Raw genomic sequence first — 24,171 nt, forward strand, 5'->3', positions numbered from 1 at the left:
CCAAGGCAAGAGGATTGCTTGAGCCCAGGAGTTCAAGACCAGGCTGGGCAACATTAAAAGGCACTGTCTCTACAGATAATTTTAAAAATTAGCCAAGCATGGTGACATGTGCCCATGGTCCTAGCTACTTGGGCGGCTGAGGCAGGAGGATCGCCTGAGCCCAGGAGGTCAAGGGTGCAGTGAGCTGTGAGCGTGCCACAGAACTGCAGCCTGGGCAACAGAGTGAGACCCTGTCTCAAATGATAAATTAATTAAATAAATAAATAGAAAAAAAAAAAGAATTATCTGGCCCAAAATGTCAATAGGGCCATGGGTTCAACAGCTTATGAACTGTATTTCTCTTTTTTGAGTTTTGAGGCTGGGGTCTACACTCTCCTCAGGATCAAGGAACTGGCTGAAAGTGTGTACAGAACGTCTGTCTGTGCATCTTTGAGTGGAATGAGCTCATAACTTTCGTCAGATTTTCAAGGGGGGAAGTGACTCAGAAAAGTTTGAAAACCAGCCATCTAGATCCCATTAGTTCTTCCCTGCACTGTACAGCCTCTGTCTCTCTTCAATCATAATTTCTCCTTACCCAGCACCCTGCCATGGTCCCACTTCTCCTCCAGCCCTGAGTCCACAGAGCCCACAGTCCTCCTCTCTTTGGCAGTCTCAAAGGGGCGATATCGTTGCCCTAACAGACATGAATAGACGTGTGGACACCTTCCCAGCCCCAGAATCCAACCTAGGCCCTACCCAAACTATGCGGCAGAGACATACCTGGTTTACCTTGACTTCATTCGGATTGGTTACTCGGTCCAGGCCGTAGTCCAGCACATTGTCCATTCCAGGCTAAATGGAATAAAAACAACATAAGGATCATTACAGGGAGTCTCTGGTTTCTGGTTAACTGTGGGTCTCAGTTAATCTGCCAATTGTGAGATCCAGCTGAGAAGAACTTGTGGCCTAGCCCACAGGAAGTTCTGAGTGGGTGTAAACCCTCCAGGTGAGCTGTTGAGCTTCATGAGGGCTGTTCTGTCTCCCAATGTCCCCAGTACCTAACATAGTGAGACGGAAGGATGGATGGAGAGAAGAATGGGTAGATGGGTGGGTAGGTGGATGGAAAAATGGACAGGTGGTTGGCATCCCCAGCACCATAGAGGGATGCATGGATGAGTGGATGGATGAACAGGTAAATGGGTGGCAGGTAGATGGTGGATGGGTGGATGAGTAAATGGATGAATGGATGGATGGATGGATGGCCAGACAGATGAATGGCATTCTCAGCACCAGAGTGGGATGGGTGGCAAGAAGGAGGGAAGGAGAGGGGGATGGGTGGATGGATGGATGGATGAATAGGTAAATGGGTGGTAGGTAGATGGTGGGTGGGTAAATAAATGGATGGATGGATGGATGGATGGATGGGTGGATGTACGGATGGATGGACAGACAGATGAATGGCATCCCCAGCACCATAGTGAGATGGATGAATGGAGGGATGGAAGGATGGATGGAGGATGGATGGATGGATGGGTGGATGGACAAACAAATGAATGGCATCACCAGCACCATAGTGAGATGGATGGATGGAGGGATGGAATGGTGTATGAATGGATGGAAGGAGGGATGGATGGATGGATGGATAAATGGGTGGTAGGTGGATGGTGAGTGGATGGGTGAAGAGATGAATGGATGGACAGATGGATGGATGGATGGATGCATAGACAGACAGATGAATGGCAAACTCAGCACCATAATGGGATGGATAGACAGAGGGACAGATGCATGGATGAATGGGCAAATCGGTGGTAGATGGATGGTGAATGGATGAGTGAAGAGATGGATGGATGGATGGATGGATGGATGGATGGATGGATGGATGGGTGGATGGATGTCAAACTCAGCACCATAGTGGGATGGATACATGGAGGGATGAATGGATGAAGGGAGGGAGAGATGGATGGATGGATGGATGGATGGATGGATGGATGGATGGTTGAATGAGTAGATGGATGGATGAGTGAGTGGACATATGGATGGGTAACATGCAGGCTCCAGAAGAGTTCACTGAGACTAATACATGGGCCTCCTGACTCTTCCCACAGTGCTTCCCCACACTCTGTGGTTTCGTCTTGGGCTAGGTGGGAAAAGAGAAGTGACAGAGCAGTGCTTTGGGAGAGTCCAGGCTTGTCAGGCACCTCTGGGTGCCACTCCTGGTTCTGCCACTTCCCAGCTATGCAGAAGAGCTTGGAAAACACTCCTTGTCTCGGCACTCACTAACCTCTCTAAGAAACAGAGAAGAAGCCTCCTACGTGGTAGGTTCTTGTGAAGACTTAACAAGATAGGGTGTGAAGCTCTCAACAGAAGGTAGCTATTGCTGAAGAAGGGGTTGTAGTCATTTTAAGATTATGTATGTAAAAGAACGGCCCAAAACTGGGACTATAATCTCTGTTAGCTCCCTTTTCCAGCAGGTAACCCAACTCTCCAGAAAATCTTACTTGATCTCTCTCAACTCCTTGACTCTTTGAGGCCAATAATTTGGGTCTTTCACTTCCCTTGATGCAGGTGTGATGCCAGGCATCCACCCATTGCTCAGCCCACGTGACCAACCAGGTTGGCTACACTGAAGCAGAGAGTTTAGAAGCAACTGGGCTTTCTTGCCATCAGATTCAGCCTCATCCATGGGATCAGACTGGGTTTTAGCTCAGACGTAAGACTTCCAGATAAAATGTAGGAAGTCCAGTTAATTTAAGATAAATGGCAAATAATTTCTGCCCCAATATTTTGATGCTTATTATATGTTTATACTAAATATACAAAATACATTTACGTAAAAATTATTTGTTGTTTATCTGAAATTCAAATTCAATCAAATTTCCTGTATTTTATTTGCTAGCAACCTAGCTCATTAGGCTACCATGGAGGCAAATATGTGCAGACAAGACGACACAAGGAAGAGAAAGGAGAAGGCAGTAGAAAGTGGGTGGGGAGGAGGACAGGGAAAGGGAACAGCCATCCTTACCCTAGTTGTTACAAGTGGATCTTGATCAGCAAATATCTATGGGGTACTTCCTATGTGCTGGACATTGTGCTGAGCCCTGTGGAGCCCATGGTGAGTGTGCCCCGAGACCACTGCTCCCCAGCAGGCATATTGAGGCACTCCCAGTCTCAAGGGGGAGGTAGCCACTCAGCAATTAATCACACAAAGGATAAATTACAGTCGAGACAGGTGTCTTGAAGGCATAACACCATGGGATCTAACCTCACATGGCAGGGGCTCAGCAAAGTCAGTGTCTTTGCCAAAAAGGGTTCTAGGAGTTGCCCCCTGAATCTGTTATGGAGAAATCCCCCTGCATAACTGAAGACAGACTTCATACACCCACTTTGGCACGTTCACACACTCTCACACTCACACACACCCACACACTCTCATACATACATACTCATACTCACACATGCTCACATACATACATGCCCTGACACACCGGCACACTTACACACACGCATGCTCACATACATGCACACACCTACGCATATTCCCACATGTACATATGCACACCCACATATGCTGACATACATGCATGACCTGACACACATATACACACATTAATATGGTTTGACTCTGTGTCCCCACCCAAATATCATCTTGAATTGTAATCTCCATAATCCCCAGGGATTGAGGGAGAGACCTGGTGGGAGGTGATTGGATTATAGGCGTGGTATCCCCCATGCTGTTCTCATGATAGTGAGTTCTCATGAGATCTGATGGTTTTATAAGTGTCTGACAGTCCCTCTTTCACATACTCGCTCTCTCTCGCCTGCCACCATGTCAGACGTGCCTTTCCCCCTTCCACCGTGATTGTAAGTTTCCTAAGACTTCCCCAGTCATGCAGAACTGAGTCAATTAAACCTTTTTCCTTTATAAATTACCCAGTCTTGAGTATTTCTTTATAGCACTATGAGAATGAATACACAAAAACATGCTCACATACATGCACACACGTATGCATGCTCACACATGCACACATTCACACACACTCACACATATGTGCACACTGACACATACATACATGTTTACATGCATGCACACACCTAGGCACACTCTCACACATACATATGCACACTCACACTCACACACATGCTCACTTACATGCACACATCTGCACACACTCTCACACATACATACACATGCTCACATACATTCACACCTTGACACGCCAACACACAGACACACATACATCCTCACATACATGCACACATGTACACACACTCGCACGCATACATTCGCACACTCTCACTCACATACATGCCGACCCAGACACACTGACATGCACTCACACACACACAGCCTGTGCCCATGACGCCCTACAACCACTGTCTGGCTGCTCTTCCACAGGTGCTCACTGCCTCAGTGACTTCAATGTGGTCACCTGCTCAAGTCTTGAATTCGTTATCTAGTTCTTTCCTTCCAACGTGCCCCAGGCTCTGACATAAATTTGGTTGCCCCAGTGCTCAACAGTGCACTGCATAACTGAGATAGACTCCTCTGTGCCCTCAGCTGCCCAGACCAGATGGCCTTAGACTCTCAGATCCGCAGCCACCCACTGAGCTTCATGATTCTGCCAGTCTGTCCAGTTCTAGCCTCAACCTGGCTCTCCACGCCTCCCCTACAGAACAGCCAGGCACAGTCCTCTGGCCGCTGCTGCCTTGGCTCTTGAGCCTCTGTGGGCAGCAGCCCTTGAGTCTCAGTCGTTCCCAATCAAGCCGTGGTCCTTTTCCAGTTCCCTGCCCTTGAAACTCATGAGGGCGCTGCCTTTCTGCCTCTGCTGGTTTCAGAGACCCCCAGGCTCCTTTCATTCATCCATCTCTTCATTCATCAGGTAGTGTAAAGTCTTTGATCCACTGTGATCATCACCAGAGCACTGCTGACGCAGTTTCTGGCACATAACAGGGTGTTCAGATGAAGATAACCAGGACTGACTGTTAGCACCCAGGAAGTAAGGGCAGCCAATGCATCCTGCGGTGTGCCGCCCGCAGATAAGGAGGCAGCAGGCGCTTTCTGCCCTGTTGCCTCACACAGGAAGCCTTCAGAGACCTGCAAGCTCCCCTCCTTCATCCTGAGGAACTGTGAACACCAGGGTGTGACCCTGCCACCGCCAACAACATCCCTTGGGTGTAAGCCGAAGAGGCAATTTGCTCAATGCCTCATCGCTCAGGTCAGGAAAGGAGCTCCTGTACTCGTGACAACTGCTGGTGAGGAGGCGACGTTCCCAGGAACCCACATACAGAGGAGGGCCAGCGTGGGAGCTGATGGTCACTTCTTGGTGGCACTCCACCGTGTCCCCCCGCCCCTCCTTCTCTCAGCTTCACTCTCTTCCCAAAAGTATCAGACTCTTCTGATGCATGGAATAGAAAACAAATAATAAATAAAACACTAACTCGTTTTCTAAACAAAATAAGACAGGGGAAAGAAATAGAGATGAGGCCAGGCGTGGTAGCTCATGCCTGTAATCCCAGCACTTTGAAAGGCTGAGGCAGATAGATCATGAGGTCAGGAGTTCGAGACCAACCTGGCCAACATAGTGAAAAACTGATCTCTACTAAAGTTACAAAAACTTAGCCAGGCAAGGTGGCAGACACCTGTAATTCCAGCTACTTGGGAGGCTGAGGCAGGAGAATCGCTTGAACCTGGGAGGCAGAGGTTGCAGTGAACTGAGATCACACCATTGCACTCCAGCCTGGGCAACAGGGCGAGACTCTGTCTCAAAAAAAAAAAAAAGAAAGAAAGAAAGAAAGAAAGAGAGTTGAGGTGAAACAGGGAGACAATTTTACATTGCAGCGTTAGGAAAGTCAGCTACTAGAGGATCTTGGCTTGAATGTCACTCTCCACATCCTGTGTTCCATGTTCCCTGACCACCAACTGGACACAGGGTCCCTGCCTCCTACCAGCTGCTGTGGTATTCTGCATGTTACTCATTCATTGGTTTAATTATTTTAGTCTTTGTCTCTCTACCAGACTACAGGAAACTCCTTGAGGTCACGGGCATTGTCTGTCTGTCTTGGCTCATAATCCAAATATCCCCATTGCCTAGTAAGCGCCCGGCATAGAGCAGATATTCACAAAATATACGTTAACTTTTTTTTTTTTTTTTCTGGACCACAGCACATGGAGCATCCCACCCACCCTGGTTTTATAATATATTATGTGTCAGGCCGCCACAGTGCCTCACGCCTGGAATCCTAGTACTTTGGGAGGCCAAGATGGAGTCAGGAGTTCGAGCCCAGCCTGGCCAACATGGTGAAACCCCGTCTCTACTAAAAATACAAAAATTAGCCAGGTGTGGTGGCAGGCACCTATAATTCCAGCTACTCAGGAGGCTGATTCAGGAGAATTTCTTGAACCCAAGAGGCAGAGGTTGCAGTGAGCCGAGACCATGCCACTGCACCCCAGAGTGAGACTCTGTCTCAAAAACAAGCAAAAAACAACAAACAAACAAAAAACACATTATATGTCAGATCATTTTCCTAGGTCAATGAATGGCCTTTGAAAATATTATTTGAAGCTTCACAATGTTCCATCATGTTAATGTACCTCAATTTATTTTGCCATTTTCCATGGTTGGACATTTAGCCCAACCTCAATGGGAAATGGAGGGCAGACATCTCTGGCAAGTGTCTGCATATGTGGTTGAAACAAGGGTCATTTAGCTTGATATGCAGATAAGGGATCACTTGATTTAGCACACCCACCGCCAGGAAGCAGCCTCAGACTACATCCTTGGGAGGCAGGAAGTCACAGATGGCACAGCAAAGATGCAGGGAAGGCCTCCACATGACTGTCTAAGGGAGCACTTTCTCCCTTTGTTCATTTACAAAACTTACTGTTGTTTGCATCGTGCTCAGATCTGTACTTGGTACCATTTGGGTAAAAAACGGGTGAGGAACATCATTTTCCTTCATTACAGGATGCTGAATCACAGGTGTCATTTGGGCTCTGGGTAGGAATTCAGGTCAGAGCCCTCAACTACCACCACCCACGTGGGGTCTTGGCCTTTGCCAGTGATGATCTCCTTGATACAGCATCTATCAGACATTTCTCCCTGCCTTTCTAAATCAACCACCCTCTCGCTGTGCCCTTCTGCATTTAGGTCTTATCTCTGGGAGAGTGTTACTCACCTGTGCTCCAGCAATTTGGATTTTGAGCTCCTTGAGCTGAGAGAGGGACCACGGGTGGGGCCTCCTTGCACAGAAGTAGCACATCAGGCTTTGCCATCAGAAAGGTGTGGCTTCCTCTCCCAGAACTGAGCAGGCAACTGAACTTCAATGAACCTCAATTTCTCCATCTGAATAATGGGGATGGTGATATTCCCTACATCATAGCATTGGACGTCAATGAGGTCATCTGTGCCAAGAGCTTAATACAGGCACAGAAGAGCACTCAATGACTCTTGACTGTTATTTCACACCCAGCACCTAACCCCTTCCCTGGGACAAAGTCAAGGCTCAATGAAGGTTTCATGGATCAGTGAACAGACAAATGAACAAGTGAATGAGTAGGTTCAGTAATGGCAGGCCGCGTCTCACTCTACAACTGTTGGTTACAGTCTGACACGGAGTGGCCATGACACTCCACAGCGCCAAGTACTTTGTTTGCCTTGGCTGGCTTTTTTTCCCATTGAACTGACGGTTTGTTTGGGTCTCCTGGAAACAGTCTGGCAGTCTGTGAGCTCCGGGGCTTCCTGAGCCTGTCAGTCAGATCGCTCAATTTCTAGACTGAGATGCTCTTCAAAAACGCTACCTTCCACCCCCTCAGGCCAACAGGCCAACAAGAGATGGGGAGAATTTTAAGAAAATCGCAGAGAGTGGGGCCACTGCACTCTCCTGCCTCATCTTTGACTACTGGTCTGGTTTTCGCTTAGGGAGCAGTCATGAAAGAGGTTAGATGTGTGGAGCAGTTTTATGTCCTGGAAGTTCTAGGACCACTCTGAGTCCATCAAAGCCTCAAGCTGAACTTGGGTCCCCAGTGCTGTCAAAGAGGGACCAGGCACGTGTGGACCCAGGCATTCAGCTTCTTAGAGCAGCAGTGACCCAGGCAACGTTCTAATGACCCAGGAGGTTACCAAAGGACTGAACTGCACCAAGACATCCCATGACATTGCCTGAGAGGCAGAAGTGCATAGGGCTAAGTCAGTGCAGGGGTTCCACAGTCAGCGGTATGTAGGTTCAGACCCTCTGGCACTTACTAGCTGTGTAACTTCCGGCAAATTAGTAACATCCTTGAGCTTTCACTTGCTTATCAGTAAAATGAGAATAATGATAAGCCCTTCCATACAGCGCTGCAAAGGTTCAATAAGAATGCAAAAGGCAGCCGGGCGCGGTGGCTCACACCTGCAATCCCAGCACTTTAGGAGGCCGAGGCGGGCGGATCACGAGGTGAGGAGTTCAAGACCAGCCTGACCAACATGGTGAAACCCCATCTCTACTAAAAATACCAAAATTAGCTGGGCATGGTGGTGCGCGCCTGTAATCCTAGCTACTCAGGAGGCTGAGGCAGTAGAATCGCTTGAACACGGGAGGTGGAAGTTGCAGCAAGCCGAGATCGTGCCACTGCACTCCAGTCTTGGCGACAGAGCAAGGCTCCATCTCAAAAAAAAAAAAAAAGAATGCAGAAGGCTTAGCACAGTGCTCAGCACACTGGGAGTTCTCAGTTCACACCTACTGTGATGGTGATGGTGACAATGACCACAATGACGATGACAATAAGGGTGGTGGAGGTGGTGGTGAAAGTGGGAAGTGGGGGAAATAAGAGATGTGGTAGAGGTCAGGGAGATAAGGGAGGTGAGGGAGTGGGAGGTGGGATGACGGTCATGGTGGCGGAGATGGGCGGTGGGGAGGTGGTGGTCATAGAGACACATTGTCATATTTATGTGATTCTGCATCATGCTGTGAAGAGCCACTCAGCCACTAGCCTGGTGAGGGGTGAGAGCTTACCCCAGGAGAACTGAGAAGAACCTGGCTGATCAGTTTTTCATTTTACTGCATAGCTATGTCATAGTCCATGTCACTTTGCAAGGAATGTAGTCACATTGGCAATCCCACAGTGACGAGTCTCTGCATATAATATAGAAGCCATTCTTAACCTTGAAAGAACCAGAGTTCCCTCAGGCATGGTGCCACTGGGCACCAAGGTGTCTTGCCAAATGTGGCATATCCACCACGTCTCCTTATCCTCACCACAGAGTGCTTCTGGAACACACGAGCAATGTGAGGCTCCTTCTCATACAAAGAGCTTCTATGCTACCAACCAGAAGGGGTGCTTGTCTCCAGGACCCTGTTCTCTGTCACCCAGCCCCCAGATACTTGTGTCAAACATCTGTAAACTGGTTTCCCTAGAGGAGAAACCCTGAAGCCAAGAAAAAATCAAACAAGCTGCTTGGGGATCAACCTCAGAACCTCAACCTCAGCAACACAGCATCCAAAGCCATGCCCCTATAGGGTGGAACACCTTAGGAGAATCTGTTTTGAGTATATAAATAAAATAAGCAAAACAACCAAAATCAGATGGGCTTGAAGTTCAAAAATCCATAAACTCTGACACCAGGCCTCACTCAGTTCTCTTTCTGGTTCTGAGAATGTCTGATACCTGGCAGGCAAGGAAGCTAAAGGAAGAGGAGGAAGAACATTTCTTTGTAACTCTTTGGTTTCCGGAATCTCATTCACATCTCCTACCTCCTACCCATAGGCAGCACAGGGGGCTGAGACAGGAGGAAACTGAGGCAGCAGAGTTCATCCCAGTATGTGGCAGTCAGAGCCCACTTCCGTGTGCTGCAGGATGAGGCTACCATTTCCCAGTGATGATCTGGGGCAAGTTACACCAGCTCTGTACAGCTTGTCTCTCTAGGCCACTGAAAGTCCCAAAGCCAGAGATTCAGTGTGCTGCAAGCAAGAAGCAGCTCGACACAGACGTATTCTTTCTCCTCCTCCCATCTCAGCTGCTGGGAACTGGATCTAGGAGAGCAAAAGGCGAGGGAGCAGGAGACACCAAGGAGAACTTTGGCCATGCAGTTTCCATTCTCACGGGACTCTATTTTTCTGCATTGGAGCCTCCATTGGGGCCTACATTCTAATTTTTTCTCCTTATATTCCTTTCCCAAGGTATGATATCCTAGCAAAAAAAAAAAAAAAAAGTCCCAGCCCCCATAAAAGACAAATTCATTCAGGTCCCTCCCTACCTAACACCAACACATGGGCCATGAGCAGACCCCATCCAGACAGAGAACTTCCTTTTCTGGTCAAGAGGCCCTGGGATGCTAACCCGACACTGAGCAGCTCCTCCTGCTGATCCAATTCTCACCCTGGAGAAAGAGGACTTGGAAACAGGCATGGAGAGCACAGGATGGAGGTGGGTGGCACAGGAGGAGACAGAGAACACCAGGCAGGAGGATACTCACCGGGCATCGGTGCACCAGCCAGTATGCCTTCTCCTGGCAGTCCAGGGCATATCTGTCTGCTTTGTTCCTCTCCTTTCCAGCCCTGAAAAGCCAAAAGCCACGTTTAAGGCCAGGAAGACTTTGTATCTTTTGCTTAGTGATGCCGCCGATTCCTGATGACCTAGACCCCTCTCCCAACCTGCCCAAGTAATTCATGTATACTGTAATAGTAATGAACACAGCAAGCACTGACATCACACTTAAGTACTAGCACTCTTCTAACCACTTTGACACATATTAACTCTTTTAATCCCACTTAATCCTCCCAGTGGCCTTTTCTTACTTCAAAGTTCAGGGCACTGAAACAAAGAGGGGGTGAATGCCCCACCAGCCCACCAGGGTCACACTGCCACAACTGGCAGAAGTGGCACTTGCACGTGGGAGTATGGCCAGGGTCTAACTCCCCTGGACAGCACAGTGCTGCACTGAGATCACACTGCCGCCACGAGCCCTAAATCAAACCAACTCCACCAACGTCAACATTGGAGCACAGTGCACACGGGTGACCCTCTGGCATTTGACCTCCTGGCTTCTTAACTTTTCCCTGTTTGGGCGAACAACATAGTCAGCGTCTGGACATCCCACCTGTGGGATGGTGACAAGGAAGATGCTGGCCTGGGGAGTCCTCTCTCCTCCCTGCCTGTGACTTCTACTCTGCCGCTGCAAAGAGTTCATGCCATATCAGGGGTTTTTCTGAGCACACCTTATTGCTATAAAAGGCTATTTATGGCCCAGAGCTGTGGCTCATGCCTGTAATCACAGCACTTTCGGAGGCCGAGGCGGGCAGATCACTTGAGGTCAGGAGTTCGAGACCAGCCTGACCAACATGGTGAAACCCCGTCTCTACTGAAAATACAAAAACGTGCCGGGCATGGTGGCATGCACCTGTAATCCCAGCTACTCAGGAGGCTGAGGCAGGAGAATCATTTGAACCTGGGAGGCAGAGGTTGCAATGAGCCAAGATTGTACCACTGCACTCCAGCCTCGGCGACAAGAGCAAAACTCTGTCTCAAAAAAAAAAAAAAAAAAAAAAAAAAAAAAAAAGCTGTTTATTTTCCTTTTTATCTCTCAGTCTCTCTCCCTTTCCCACTCTGGATGGGAAATGATGCAGGGCCTTCTTCCTCCAGGGGCAAAGTAACACTAATGATCCTGCCGTGGGCCCCCTTCTGTACCATTTCCACGGCGACCCGTGCTCACACTTGTTAATGCTTGTTTTCCCAGGCAACGTGGGATGACGCACATGCCCTCTGCTAGACAGAGTCGGCGGATTCATCTCCCCATTAACATACTGTGAAAAACATCATAACACTCAGGGAGCCAGATGGGTGAACAGCGCCATTTCATTTGGGCGTTCTGTCAGGCTCCTCTGGAAATTAAATATAAACACTGTCTTCAAACTTCCCCTTGACAGCCTAACTGGATTTTCTACCAGGTTAACTAGCCCCTGACCTCAGGAGCATGGGCCACAACTGGCCTGAGGCATTACAGAGTTTCCACAATGCTGGAAAGCTTGGCAAATAGAGTCACTCTCTGATTTACCCCATGGGTCCTTTCCGACTTTGCTCTTCTGCTTTTCTGTGACAGATGTTATTAGAGGAGAGTTGTGATAAACAGAATGCAAGAGAGTTAGTAACCTAGGAATTACTTTCGTTTGTCATATTGTGATTTTTTTCAGCAACAGCATCTGCTTAATTATTCATTCATTCATTCGTTCGTTCATTCACGTATTCATTGATCTTCCCCTAAGTTCCAAGCATGGGGCATCTACTGGTGAACCAAACATAGTCCCTGCCCTTGAGTAGCTTTTGAACTAAACATCACATACACAGTCAAAGAATCAATACAGAATTGCAAATTGCATTATATGCCATAAGGAAACATTCAGGGTACCATCATGGAACATCAGGGATGGCCTCTGTGGTGATTTTTAAATATGTCTATAATTCTTTGACACTCTTTCCATTGACAGATGTGGGTCTATGTCTCCTCCCCTTGAAGCCAGGTGGGATTTTGTGGTGGTTTCTGCCAACATGGGATGTCAGGCATGGCACTGTAATTTCTGAGGCTGGGACATAAAAGGTGGGACAGCTGTCACCCTCCTTACTAGAATATGTGGTCTTGAAGTCCCCAAACACCTGTAAGCTACCTAACAACCCTCCCTGATGCAGCCATGTTGTGAGGGAGCTCAAGCTAGATCACAAAGAGATGCTACAAGAAGAGAGCAGGAAATGCCAGCCAGCCCCCAGTTGCTCCAGGACGCCAGCTCCAGCCATCTGCCAGCAACCACTCAAGAGACTCTGAGTCAGAATTGATCAGCCAAGACATTCCCATATCCCTAACCTATAGAAATCAGGACACATAATAAAATAATTGTTGTTTTGAGCCACTGACTTTAGGATGATCTGAATGCAGCTAATCAGAAAAGCCTCTTTGTGGAAGTTACATTGGAAGTGAGTGTTCTCCCTGATAGCTAGAGAAGATGGAATGAGGTGATCTTATTTGTGTTTCAAACACGGGGGCAAATTGGGAGCAGAGAGGCCAGTCGGGAGGATGTTGCCATGGTTCAGGTGATGGTGAGGTTGGTTCAACCAGGGTAGGGGCAGTAGAGGTCCTGATATGGGTGATACTGGAGGAAGAGGTTTGGAGAGTGAGGGAAAGACATATTCGAATATGGACAAGGTAAGTCTGAGGTTTAATAGCAATGTGAGATCTTGAGTAAGTAGCTGGATGCTGAGTGTGGAACTTGGAAGATGGGACTCAGCATAACAAAATGACTACTTCATGGGCCAAGCTACACAGTCAACCTCGTTTTGTGCTGAGACCCTAAATCTGAAATCAGAGGAGCCTTTAAGCCATAAAATTAGCAGGAAAAAGCCATCTCAAGTGGAGCAAGCCTTTCAGGAATCGCTCATTCCAAGGCACCTGGAAGAATGGAAGAGGGGAATGTCCCAGGATCTGGGCAGCACAGAGCTTTATCCCAGCTGAGGCCAAGGCCTTGGTGGTGGACCTGCAGGGATCACTGAGAACAGCTCTGAGCTGCAAGAGCACCCAGAGTGCCCAGGAAAGCAGATATCAGGGTTCACAGTCCTGTGGGTTGCTGGGATCGTCCTGCTCAGAGCAGACAGGAGGAGGAGGGGATGGACGGGCTGAGGGAGAGGGGCACATCTTACCCATCTCTGTGTCCCTGGAGCCCAGCCTAGTGCTGGAACCCATCAGAAACTCAAAACTGGTGCAACAAATGGAATTAAGTAATATCAGCCCAAGTTCTACCATTATCTCAGCAAGTGACCTCAGCTAAGTAATTTTCACCTCCCTAAGCCTCAGTTTCCCCATTTGTAGAAATGCAGGGTGACAATAATTACTATGGTATTTCCCCACACCAACATAAAGTGAGACAGTACCCAAAAACTCGCCACATGAAGCTTTATGAACAAATGTAAGTGATTAAAGATAAGCCATGTTGTTTCGCCTCAAACGTGCCCAGGTAAAAACATGTTTGTGGCTAACAAGTACTGGCGGCTCTCTCACTGATGTTCTACCTGGTTCTAAACCCTAAGAACATAATTTCCACCATGCAGGGCAATAAAGCTATTCTGCCATAAGAATCTATTTTTCCCGGACCAGCTGTCCCGTAAATAGTGTTCATCACTATTCCAATACCTAGGCTGCTGGGTGAGAATCAGGTCTTCCCCATCCAGCCCAGCTAAGCACCAGCAAGTCTAGACCTTCCTGGATCCAGGACTGTCACAGTGAGTGAGGTCGGACCGGGGGATCATCGCTTTTGGTAATCACCGGTGCGGGTCACCAGATGTTCCCAGCTGTCCCTCTTCTCAGGCACCTGGTAGGATTCTATGTCCCCACCCACCAACCTTTGAAGTTGACCTGCTTTGCCTTGTGACTCATGAGCAGGATGACAGTGCTGCTCTGATACACACAGGAAATCCCTGTCCCTGCTAAGCAACGCACAAAGCCCAGATGGTGCTGCTTCTTCTGCATGGGACCTGGAGGTGGGGAAAGCATGTCAGGGTCCCAGCTGCCCCACAGTGGATGGGGAGCACCAGCAAGAAATGGACCTTATGGTTTCCAGCCCCTGAGAGTCGGGGGCTGTTTGTTATGATAGTCTAACCTTGTCATGACAGACACCCTCTCCCTACCACTCCCTGTCCCCAATATCTGCATCCGGCTCTCGTTAAGGCAGAGCCCTGGAGGGGACTTCCAGTTCCAGTTCTGATATGGCAACAGGCAAATGCAAGTGAGCGAGGCGTGGTTCTGACACGCGAATCTGATCACTGTGTATCCCTCCCCTGCTTAAACATCATTCTATGGCTCCCTGTGGCCCTCAGCACAAAGCCCTCTCACGATCCGCTCTTGCTAACATCTCTAGTTCACATCCTGCTAACTTCTGCCAGTTCCACACTTTGCACTCTCAGATGCACCTGCAAGGAACTGCTTGCAGTGGGCACACTCCTGCCTCCAGGCTCTGGTTCTGCCTGCTGGGAGCCCCTTCCTGCCACCACACCTCTCCTCTTCCTCTACAACTGCCATCCTTCACCTGGACCCCTCCTACGCATTCCCCGGGTTCAATGTCATTTCTACGACTCCTTCTGAAAACCCCAGCCAGGTGGTCCTCATCTCGCAGCAGCACCATAGCCTATTCCTTCATCTGCCTGACCTGTGAGACTGTGTCTTTTTATTCCCCCTGCCCAGCCCAGTGTTAGGCACACAAATGCTCAAAAACAAGTTTATTTTAATAAAAGGAAAGAGTCCAGGTGCAGCGGTTCACGCCTGTAATCCCAGCACTTCGGGAGACTGAGGCAGGCCGATCATGAGGTCAGGACTTCGAGACCAGCCTAGCCAACGTGGTGAAACCCCATCTCTACTAAAAATACAAATAATAATAATAATAATAATAATAAACAAAAATTAGCTGGGCATGGTGGTGGGCGCCTGTAATCTCAGCTACTTGGGAGGCAAGGGAGAAGAACCACTTGAACCCAGGAGGTGGAGGTTGCAGTGAGCCAAGATCACGCCACTGCACTCTAGGCTGGGCAACAGAGCAAGATTCTGTCTCAAAAAATAAATAAATAAAAAATAAAATAAAATAAATAAAAAGAAACAAAGAAGGAAGAGAGGGAGGAAAGACACCAAGAGGACAAGCATGGTCTCCTTTCACTCACCTGTACTGCTCTTTGGCCTGCATAATGACAAAGTCCCACTTATAGTTCATTTTTTGGTTCAAGAAATTGTAATTTTCCTGGAGAAGAAAAACAAAATGAGAACAGTAAGCCCCAAGACATATGCCATGTGCCACAGGGCAACAAACTCTAAGTTAACCAAGGGCACACCCCTGGCTCATGGCAACCATGGACCCAGCCTGATGGTGTCTGAGCTGGTTTTACCCCGGTGTTCACTCAAAGAGCAGCTGAATTCTCAAAACGCTTTCATAAGAAGCCTCACTTTTATTGCTCTTTTTTGCTTTTGTAAAAATAAATGTATCCCGGCCGGGCGCGGTGGCTCACGCCTGTAATCCCAGCACTTTGGGAGGCCAAGGTAGGCAGATCACAAGGTCAGGAGATTGAGACCAACCTGGCTAACATGGTGAAACCCGGTCTCTACTAAAAAGAATACAAAAAATTATCCGGGCGTAGTGGCGGGCACCTGTAGTCCCAGCTACTCGGGAGGCTGAGGCAGGAGAATGGCGTGAACCAGGGAGGCAGAGCTTGCAGTGAGCCGAGATCGCGCCACTGGACTCCAGCCTGGGTGACAGAGCGAGACTCTGTCTCAAATAAATAAATAAATAAATATATCCCAAATCTGATTAGGAAGAAAGAATCAAAGAAGAAAAAGAATTTGAAAATCTTTTTTTTTTTTTTTCTGAGACAGGGTCTCACTCTGTTGCCCAGGCTGGAGTACAGTGACACAATCATAGCTCACTGCAACCTCAAAGTGCTGGGCTCAAGCCATTCTCCTGCCTCAGTAGCTAGGACTACCTGTACATGCAACCACACCTGGCTAATTTTTTAACCTTTCGTAGAGATAGGGTCTCACTATGTTGCCAGGCTGGTCTTGAACTCCTGGCCTCAAGTGATCCTCCCATCTTGGCCTCCCAAAATGCTGGGATTACAGGCGTGAGCCACCGCACCTAACCTGGAAACTCACTATTCAGCAACAGAGCATCACAAATTCACAAAAATAAACCCTAAGATAAACCAAAGATAAGCCGGCCTTTCTGAAAACATGCCTGTAAGAATAAAAACACATGGCCTAACATGGTGGCTCACTCCTGTAATCCCAGCACTTTGGGAGGCTGAGGTAGGCGGATCACTTGAGCCCAGGAATTTGAGACTAGCCTGGGCCCCCTGTCTCTACAAAAAAATACGAAAATTAGCTGGGTGTGGCGGTGTGCCCCTGTAGTCCTAGCTGCTACGGAAGCTGAGGCTTGAGCCCAGGAGACAGAAGTTGCAGTGAGCCGAGACTGCACCACTGCACTACAGCCTGGGTTATGGAGCAAGATGTTGTCACAAAAATAAATAAATAAACAAATAAGTAAAAGAACACAGCAAGATTTTCACCCTCTGCCCAGAAATTCTAGCCTTTTGAGGGCTAGCATATGTTCTTTGGGAAATTGGACTCACCCAGCCTAAAACAAAAGTCTATACAGTACAACAGTCTATACAGATTGTTTTCCCATCATAAATTGAAGTTCGGGCCAGGCACGATGGCTCACGCCTGTAATCCCAGCACTTTGAGAGGCTGAGGCAGGCAGATCACTTGAGGTCAGAAGTTCGAGACTAGCCTGGCCAACATGGTGAAACCACATCTCTATTAAAAATACAAAAATTAGCCAGGCATGGTGGCACATGCCTGTAATCCCAGCTACTCGGGAGGCTAAGGCAGGAGAATCGCTTGAACCCGGGAGGTGGAGGTTGCAGTGAGCTGAGATCATGCCACTGTACTTTAGCCTGGGCAACAGAGCAAGACTTTGTCTTAAAAAAAAAAAAAAAAATTCAAGTTCAAATCTGTTAACCAAGGGTTGTCCATTAGAGTACATATTAATTATGTCACATTGTTTTGGGATGGCAAAAGGAAGGGGGGAGCCACCGTGTGCCCAGTAGCCACTGAGGCAAGGGTTTAAATTACAGCAAGAGAAACTAAAGTTAGACATGGGAAAGAATTTACTTCAGTTAGCTGCTTCTAATTAGTAAAAGGATGGCTAGCTGGCTGGCTGGATGGATCATGAGGGCGCATATGAATGTAGTGATGTGAGAATGAGGAAAGTACAGCTCAAAACTATATTCCACTCAATTATAATAACCTCTACTTAAAAGCACCTCCATACCTTTTCATATTCTTCCAAAATTCCTTTCTTCTTGATATTTCGCTTGGCCAAATAGATGGCTGGAAAAGAAAGCAATGACATTTTCCATCATCATCTTTCAGAACCCCATCTGCAGCCTCCCTAAGCCTGAGGCTGCTGTGCTCAGAGTGGGGGAGAGAACGCTCAGCACACCCAGTCCCTTGCCCCTGGGGACATGCCCAGTGCAGATGCGGACTGACATAAAGGTCATGATGACAGCAAGACAAATGTCACCAAAATGCTGCAAGTAAATAAGCAGCAATGTTAAGCACTACCAAAGGCATAGTTGGGACTGAAGTATTTACCGTAATCGGTATCTTCAGCTGGCCACTGCTGGGTGGGCCAGAAATACGGTGTCTGCAAAAGAAACCAGGGAAACCACACTTTAAAACTGGATTGTGACTCAATGGACCCCAACCCTGTGACTAAAGAAATCGAACCACCTTAGTCCCCTCCACCGTTTCTGAAGTCCTGATCTGTGAAACTATGAACCCGACCTTTACAAATGAGATCTTTTCAAATGAGATCAACCCTATATGAACAGCCAAGGTCAAGGCCAAGACTCACCTGAAATCGGTAGAGGCTGCCATCAGGCTTGAGAACGAGATTCTTGGGGTCTTGCAGGGGGTAAATGTAGCCATACCTGACAATAAAGTTGCCCAAGTTCTGTGCCTCTGGGAAAAGCAGTTCAGACACGGATGTTAAGAGCAGGGCTGAGACAGGAGCTCATTGCCGGCCTCCACGGCACCCCAAACTCCAGGACAGGTACCCCCTCCTAGCAGCACTGCATCTCATGAGCAGTGAGGACACTGGTTCCTGAACTTGGCTGTGGACAAGCATCAGCTGGGTTGCACGCTAAAAGGAGGACCTCCCAGGTCCTATCCTAAGGAATGACAACTCAGTAAGTCTGGACGGGAACTAGGAAACCTGGATGTTAACAGAACCCACAGGTGGTCTGCTGCAGCGGGTGATGGTTAAGGAAGGCCTAGAAAAGCCTCTGTAGGCCCATTGGGTCTGGGAAAGGTCACAGGACTGGGAAGAAAATGTCTCTGTTGGACCAACGGACACTTTGTCACTCAAAGAATGAGCGAGGAGCACCATGTTTATTGCCAACTTCTATCCCAAGCTCACCTCTACCTGATCCCAGGTCCTCTCCTTCCCATTTCACTTTAATTCCTACCCTGCTCCAGTTTATTTGGAAGCACAGCCTTGTTTATCAATTATATCAATTAAAGGACAAACTTCTTTGGTTCTTTCTCCAAAGCACCAATGAAAGCAGATGTCTTTCCATCCTCTGGAGGGGATTCCATCCCTCCATTCCTGCAGGAACCCCCAGCCAAGGACTCAACCCATCTCCCCATCCCATAGCTCAGCCTCCAAGGTGTGGGAAGACCTCCTCCCCAACCCTCCCTCTCCAGGTCTCGCTCCCTCCGTCAAAGACCGAGTCCTAAAGTTGTATGCCTCATTGTACCAACAGCCTATTTGCTAGTGTGAAATCCCCTCCAGTTTCTTTCTGCTCCAATCCATCTTCTAAAGTGCTGCCAGGCACCCTAGTTGAAATACGAGTATCATGCACACTGCCATGCTGGAAAATTGTCTGTGGCTACCTATTGCCTATCTCCCAGATCTTCAGGTGCTCTTCCACCCCTCTGCCACCCTCCATAGCCATCTGGAGCCATGACTCTCAATCTCTCTTGTCGCGCCTCCACTTTCCGCTCATTCCATTTCTACACCATTGTTCTTGCTAGTGTCCCTTTATAGGAAGACCCTCAGAGCTCCTCTTCACCACTTCACAAGCATCACTTCTTTCAAGACCAGCTACACACAGCACCCCCTCCAGGACTTTCTTGACTGAGTCCTCCCCACTTATCCCTGTTATTTATGCTCTAAATATTTGGTATAAAATAACTCTTTTGTCCCCAAATTATCCTGCCTTTGCTTTTGATTCTGGCAGTTTTACACTCAAAGGTCATGACCCTCCAATTAAAATGCAAATTTCTCAGAAACACAGGCTAAGTCTCTATTTAGTTTCTCCCATGGTGCTGTACACACAGCTGTCCTGGATAACTGACTGCCAGATGAGCTCTCACCCAGATTGGAGATCCAAAGCCGCTGGACGATCCATTGCAGAACATCACTTCCTGCAAAACAGAGACGTTTGCGGTTATCGTCATAGCCTCCTGACATATCCCTGCTCCTCCACGCTGTTGCCTGACTGGTCTCCTTCCTGTTCAGCTGCAATTTCATTCCTCTTTGCTCAGAACCTTCAGAAACCCCCACCCCATCATGTTCAGTCCCAACTCTGCAGCCTGTAATTCAAGGCTATCCATGATCTCACTCCAGCAGATGTGCAACTTAACACCGCACCGCCTGGCCCGGCCCCCACCCACACACACTTCATCTTTATCGTCTCTTATCGTATTGACCTTTTACTTGACAGTAACTTGTGCATGGACTATTATTCACTAACTAGATAGTAAATAGACTAAGTCTAAATACACACACACACACACACACATACACACACAAAGCAGACCCGAGGCAAGTCGTTTGCAGGGCTCTGGACCAAGCTAGGACTCATGGGAGTAACACAGACCCAGGGATGGGAAGAGGACAGGCTGGGGGCTGGGGCTGGCTCTCCATCTCCCCAAGTTCCCAGGCAGAACTCCGACGAGTCAGAAAATTCTAAACTTGAACCTGGCCTTCCATGACGTTGTGAAGGTACTTTTGTCAGGGTAGGAAGATGGGACCTATCCTAGTTGATTTATAACTTTAGATGACGGAATGAAGGCTCCATGTGTACCCTCGCCCCAGGCCTGGCATATCTTAGGGGCTGGCTTGGGAACAACACACACACGCCAAAAAAAAAAAAGAACGTGAAAAACTGGCATGAAAAACAGCAGGAGATGCAGGCTTGGAGGCCAGGAGAGAATGTCAGCAGGAGATACAGGCTTGGAGGCAGGAGAGAATGTGCACCCGTGCACCTGTCCCACCCACCCACTCCCCTCAAGGATTCAGATCTGTCTAAGGGTCAAGGCAAGCCAAGTTCCATCAACAAGCCCAGAGGTGCCATACACCCCCACAGAAGCTCTGAGCCCCTTTCCTCAGCCTGGGCCCTCTGGCCTCACAAGCAGAAGGTACGCCTTCTAGGCACAAGGTAAGAGCATCTCAGAAGATAGACAAGGTGCCCTGGAACGAAGCACCCCATCACAGAGGCCGTCATGCAGACGCCAGTGGTCACATTTCCAGCAATCTTAGCCTGCTTTCCAAAGGCTAAGCTGGAAACCTGTCTGCATGGGAACAGGCCCACAAAACACACCAAAGAAGAGGGCCAGGATTGAGACCCCACTGCCTGTGTTTTTATGTCTGGATAATTGCCAGTGATACTTCCCTCCTCGGAGGTGGTGCAGGGACATTTCTTCTTATGACCCACATACACACTCTCTGGGCATAATTGCCTGCCTATGATCATGAGTGGGTATAGACAACCTGCAGTTCTTCCCTTCATGCCCACACACTAGGACACAAATGTCCAGCCATGATCTCTGTCAGTGTCCGCATGCACACCATCGTGGCTTTCCATGGTTCTACTTCTGTTGTTCTTAGCACCATTCACTCCTGGTTGGCTGTTCAAAAGCAAAATCCTTCATCTAAACTCCTACTTAAAATACTAGGACTAGGTGTTTAGACTTTCCACACCAAGTCTCTCTCTTTAAATGCTACACAGTGTTGCGCAGGCAGAGAGACAGACCCAGGCAGACATCAGACTGATTAGCTCTCTCCACTGAGGAGCTGAGGGCTTTCTCATCCACTTGACTGCCTCCCGAAATAGATCAAATGAGATTATGGTGCCACCAGCCTCTGTACCACACAGTCTGTGCTGACAGCATGGCAGACTGCTCAGGCTCCCCCATCAGTCACCTTTGTCCCGAGGAAGCCCTGGGACGCCTGCCGTCCAAGAAGTTAAATAATTTTTTATCGGTGCTGATGTTGCAGGACCAGGGCTTCTCCCTGTGTTGTTTCTACAGCAGCTGGAATTCACCTGTGCAGGAGGAACAAGGAAAAACATGGCAGGATGGGCAACCTTGCCCAAATCCAGGAACCAAGTGTGCCCTGTGCACAAGGAAGGAAAGCAGCTGGTGCACACTGACAGTGGATAAGAATATGGACTCTGGGCTGGGCGTGGTGGCTCATGCCTGTAATCCCAGCGCTTTGGGAGGTCAAAGCGGGCAGATCACCTGAGGTCAGGAGTTCGAGATCAGCCTGACCAACATGGTGAAACCCCATCTCTACTAAAAATACAAAAATTAGCTGGGTGTGGTGGTGGGCGCCTATAATCCTAGCTACTTCAGAGCTGGGGCACGAGAATCACTAGAACCCAGGAGGCAGAAGCTGCAATGAGCCAAGATAGCACCACTGCACTCCAGCCTGAGCAACAGAGCAAGAGCCTGTCTCAAACAAAATAAATAAATAAAAGTAAAAATTAAAAATAAATAAACAAATATATACATATATATGGACTCTGGAGTCACATTGCTGGGCTGAAATTCAAGCTCACTCATGAAATGAGCTTAAGGACATGAAGGCAAGTTGCTGAAACTCTTTGGTCTCCACAGCCCCATGTGCAAAAAGTGGGCAGTCATATCTACCCTTAACTTTATTGTGGGTGTTAACAGACAACGCATGGGCAAGCACTAGCTACCACCACCATCCAGCACCCACTGCACACCCAGCACCTGCACATCAGTCTCTCACTTCCTTCCTGCACTCATTCCCTTAGGGAGGGATTGCTATTCTTGCATTAAAAATGAGAAAACTGGCCAGCTGTGGAGACTTGAGCTGGCAATCTCAGCACTTTGGAAAACCGAGGCAGGAGGATCACTTGAGCCCAGCAGGTCAAGCCTGCAGTGAGCCATAATTGCATTACTGCACTCCAGCCTGGAAGGCAGCATGAGACCCTGTCTCAAAACAAACAAACAAACAAACAAAACAATGGAGAGAGTAAACTGAGACCAGGGCTATAGCTAGAAAAGACACCTGAAGGATTTAATCCTGCACTCTCCACACAATGACAGACAAGAAGTGACTCACGCATTCAATAAACTTTTACTAACCATCTGTTACAAACACAGCTCTGCTAAGCATTGGGGTTACCCAGATGAGCAAGACAAGATACTTTCCCTCGAAGGGCCCCAGTCCAGTGGAGAATTCAGGCCAAAATTAATGACAATCAGAGGCAGGGAGGGGGACAGGGTCAGGGATGCCTTCAGGAAGAATTGTCCCAGCTGCATGTGAGGTGATGGGGGATGCAAAGGCACCCTGAAAAGTCTGCCCACTGTTTCCACTCTGTGGGTGCCCAGAGCTACTTTGGTTCTTAGCCTTTCCAAAGTCTGGCTTGTCAATGTTTCCTTTCCCTCCATGAGCTGCTCTATAGCGTTTCAATTAATTCCCCTTTTGCTCCAACAAAAGAATGGGTCTTCTGTTGCTTGCACGCAAGGAAACCTGAGTGACACATTGCTGGTGGGGGCATGCTTTCTTCTAAGCAGTCAGAAAGGGAAAGGGGAGGCTGTGAGCCAGCTTGTCTCTGCAAAGACTAGGGCGCCTTGAGTGAAAAAAAACTAGTCAAGTCAGGGGTGGCATAGGGGGAGGCACAGCAGTGGTGAGGCCCCGGCTGGGGCTATGAGAAGCCGTCTGCTTCTGCAGGCAATACACCTAAGTATGAAACATTGTCTTTACTGCAAAACCAAGATCAGAAAACAGGTAACACATTAACCAAAATGCTCTCCTCGTTTGGTGTCCAGCCCCTCTTGCCAATATCCCCAAATGATGCTCTGCAGGCATGTCGCCCCCCCCCACACACACACACAGAGAGGAGACAGTGGCATCACCCCGAAAGGGCAGTTGAGAAGGGCCCGAAATGAATTAGAAGGTAGAAGGTGGAGCAAAACAAAGGCCAACTTTTTTCTGCTAAATAGTATTTTTTTTTTTTTCCTGCTACTTGGTTTCATTAAAACAAAGCAAACAAAACAACAAACAAAAAATGACAGTGAAGGTTTCTAAAATGAACTTCTGGGAGGAATGGCTTCAGGAAATGACCTGTTGAGTCCTTTTCTCCCTCCTGACCCCTTCCTCAGAGGAAGACTTTAGTCCAGGAGTCAGCAAATGTACTCTGCAGAGCGCTAGATAGTAAATAAACATTTCAGCTTTGTGGGAGTCTTGTTCTGTCATCCAGGCTGGAGTGCAGTGGTGCGATCTTGGCTCACTGCAACCCCCGCCTCCCAGGTTCAAGCGATTCTCATGCCTCAGCCTCCCAAGTAGCTGGGATGACAGGCATGCACCACCACG

General features: G+C 48.3%; 1 protein-coding gene across 5 annotated transcripts in view; it reads right to left on the reverse strand.

Annotated features, from left to right (window-relative positions):
* RGS9 (regulator of G protein signaling 9) overlaps positions 1-24,171 on the reverse strand; it is a 99,858-nt gene that overhangs the window by 51,269 nt on the left and 24,418 nt on the right. For 4 of the 5 annotated variants that reach the window (XM_050762440.1, XM_050762439.1, XM_050762437.1 and 1 more), the window contains 7 exons: positions 19,917-19,967; positions 18,394-18,500; positions 18,132-18,183; positions 17,809-17,867; positions 15,647-15,723; positions 10,431-10,512; positions 760-831 (listed from right to left, as the gene is read on the reverse strand). In XM_050762440.1, the coding sequence (XP_050618397.1) occupies positions 760-831; positions 10,431-10,512; positions 15,647-15,723; positions 17,809-17,867; positions 18,132-18,183; positions 18,394-18,500; positions 19,917-19,967 (500 nt within the window). The remainder of the gene's footprint in view (positions 1-759; positions 832-10,430; positions 10,513-15,646; positions 15,724-17,808; positions 17,868-18,131; positions 18,184-18,393; positions 18,501-19,916; positions 19,968-24,171) is intronic. The other variant, XM_050762438.1, reaches the window with a different exon arrangement.

The sequence above is a fragment of the Macaca thibetana genome, chromosome 16 (assembly GCF_024542745.1).
Source record: "Macaca thibetana thibetana isolate TM-01 chromosome 16, ASM2454274v1, whole genome shotgun sequence".
Classification (NCBI taxonomy): Eukaryota; Metazoa; Chordata; class Mammalia; order Primates; family Cercopithecidae; genus Macaca; species Macaca thibetana.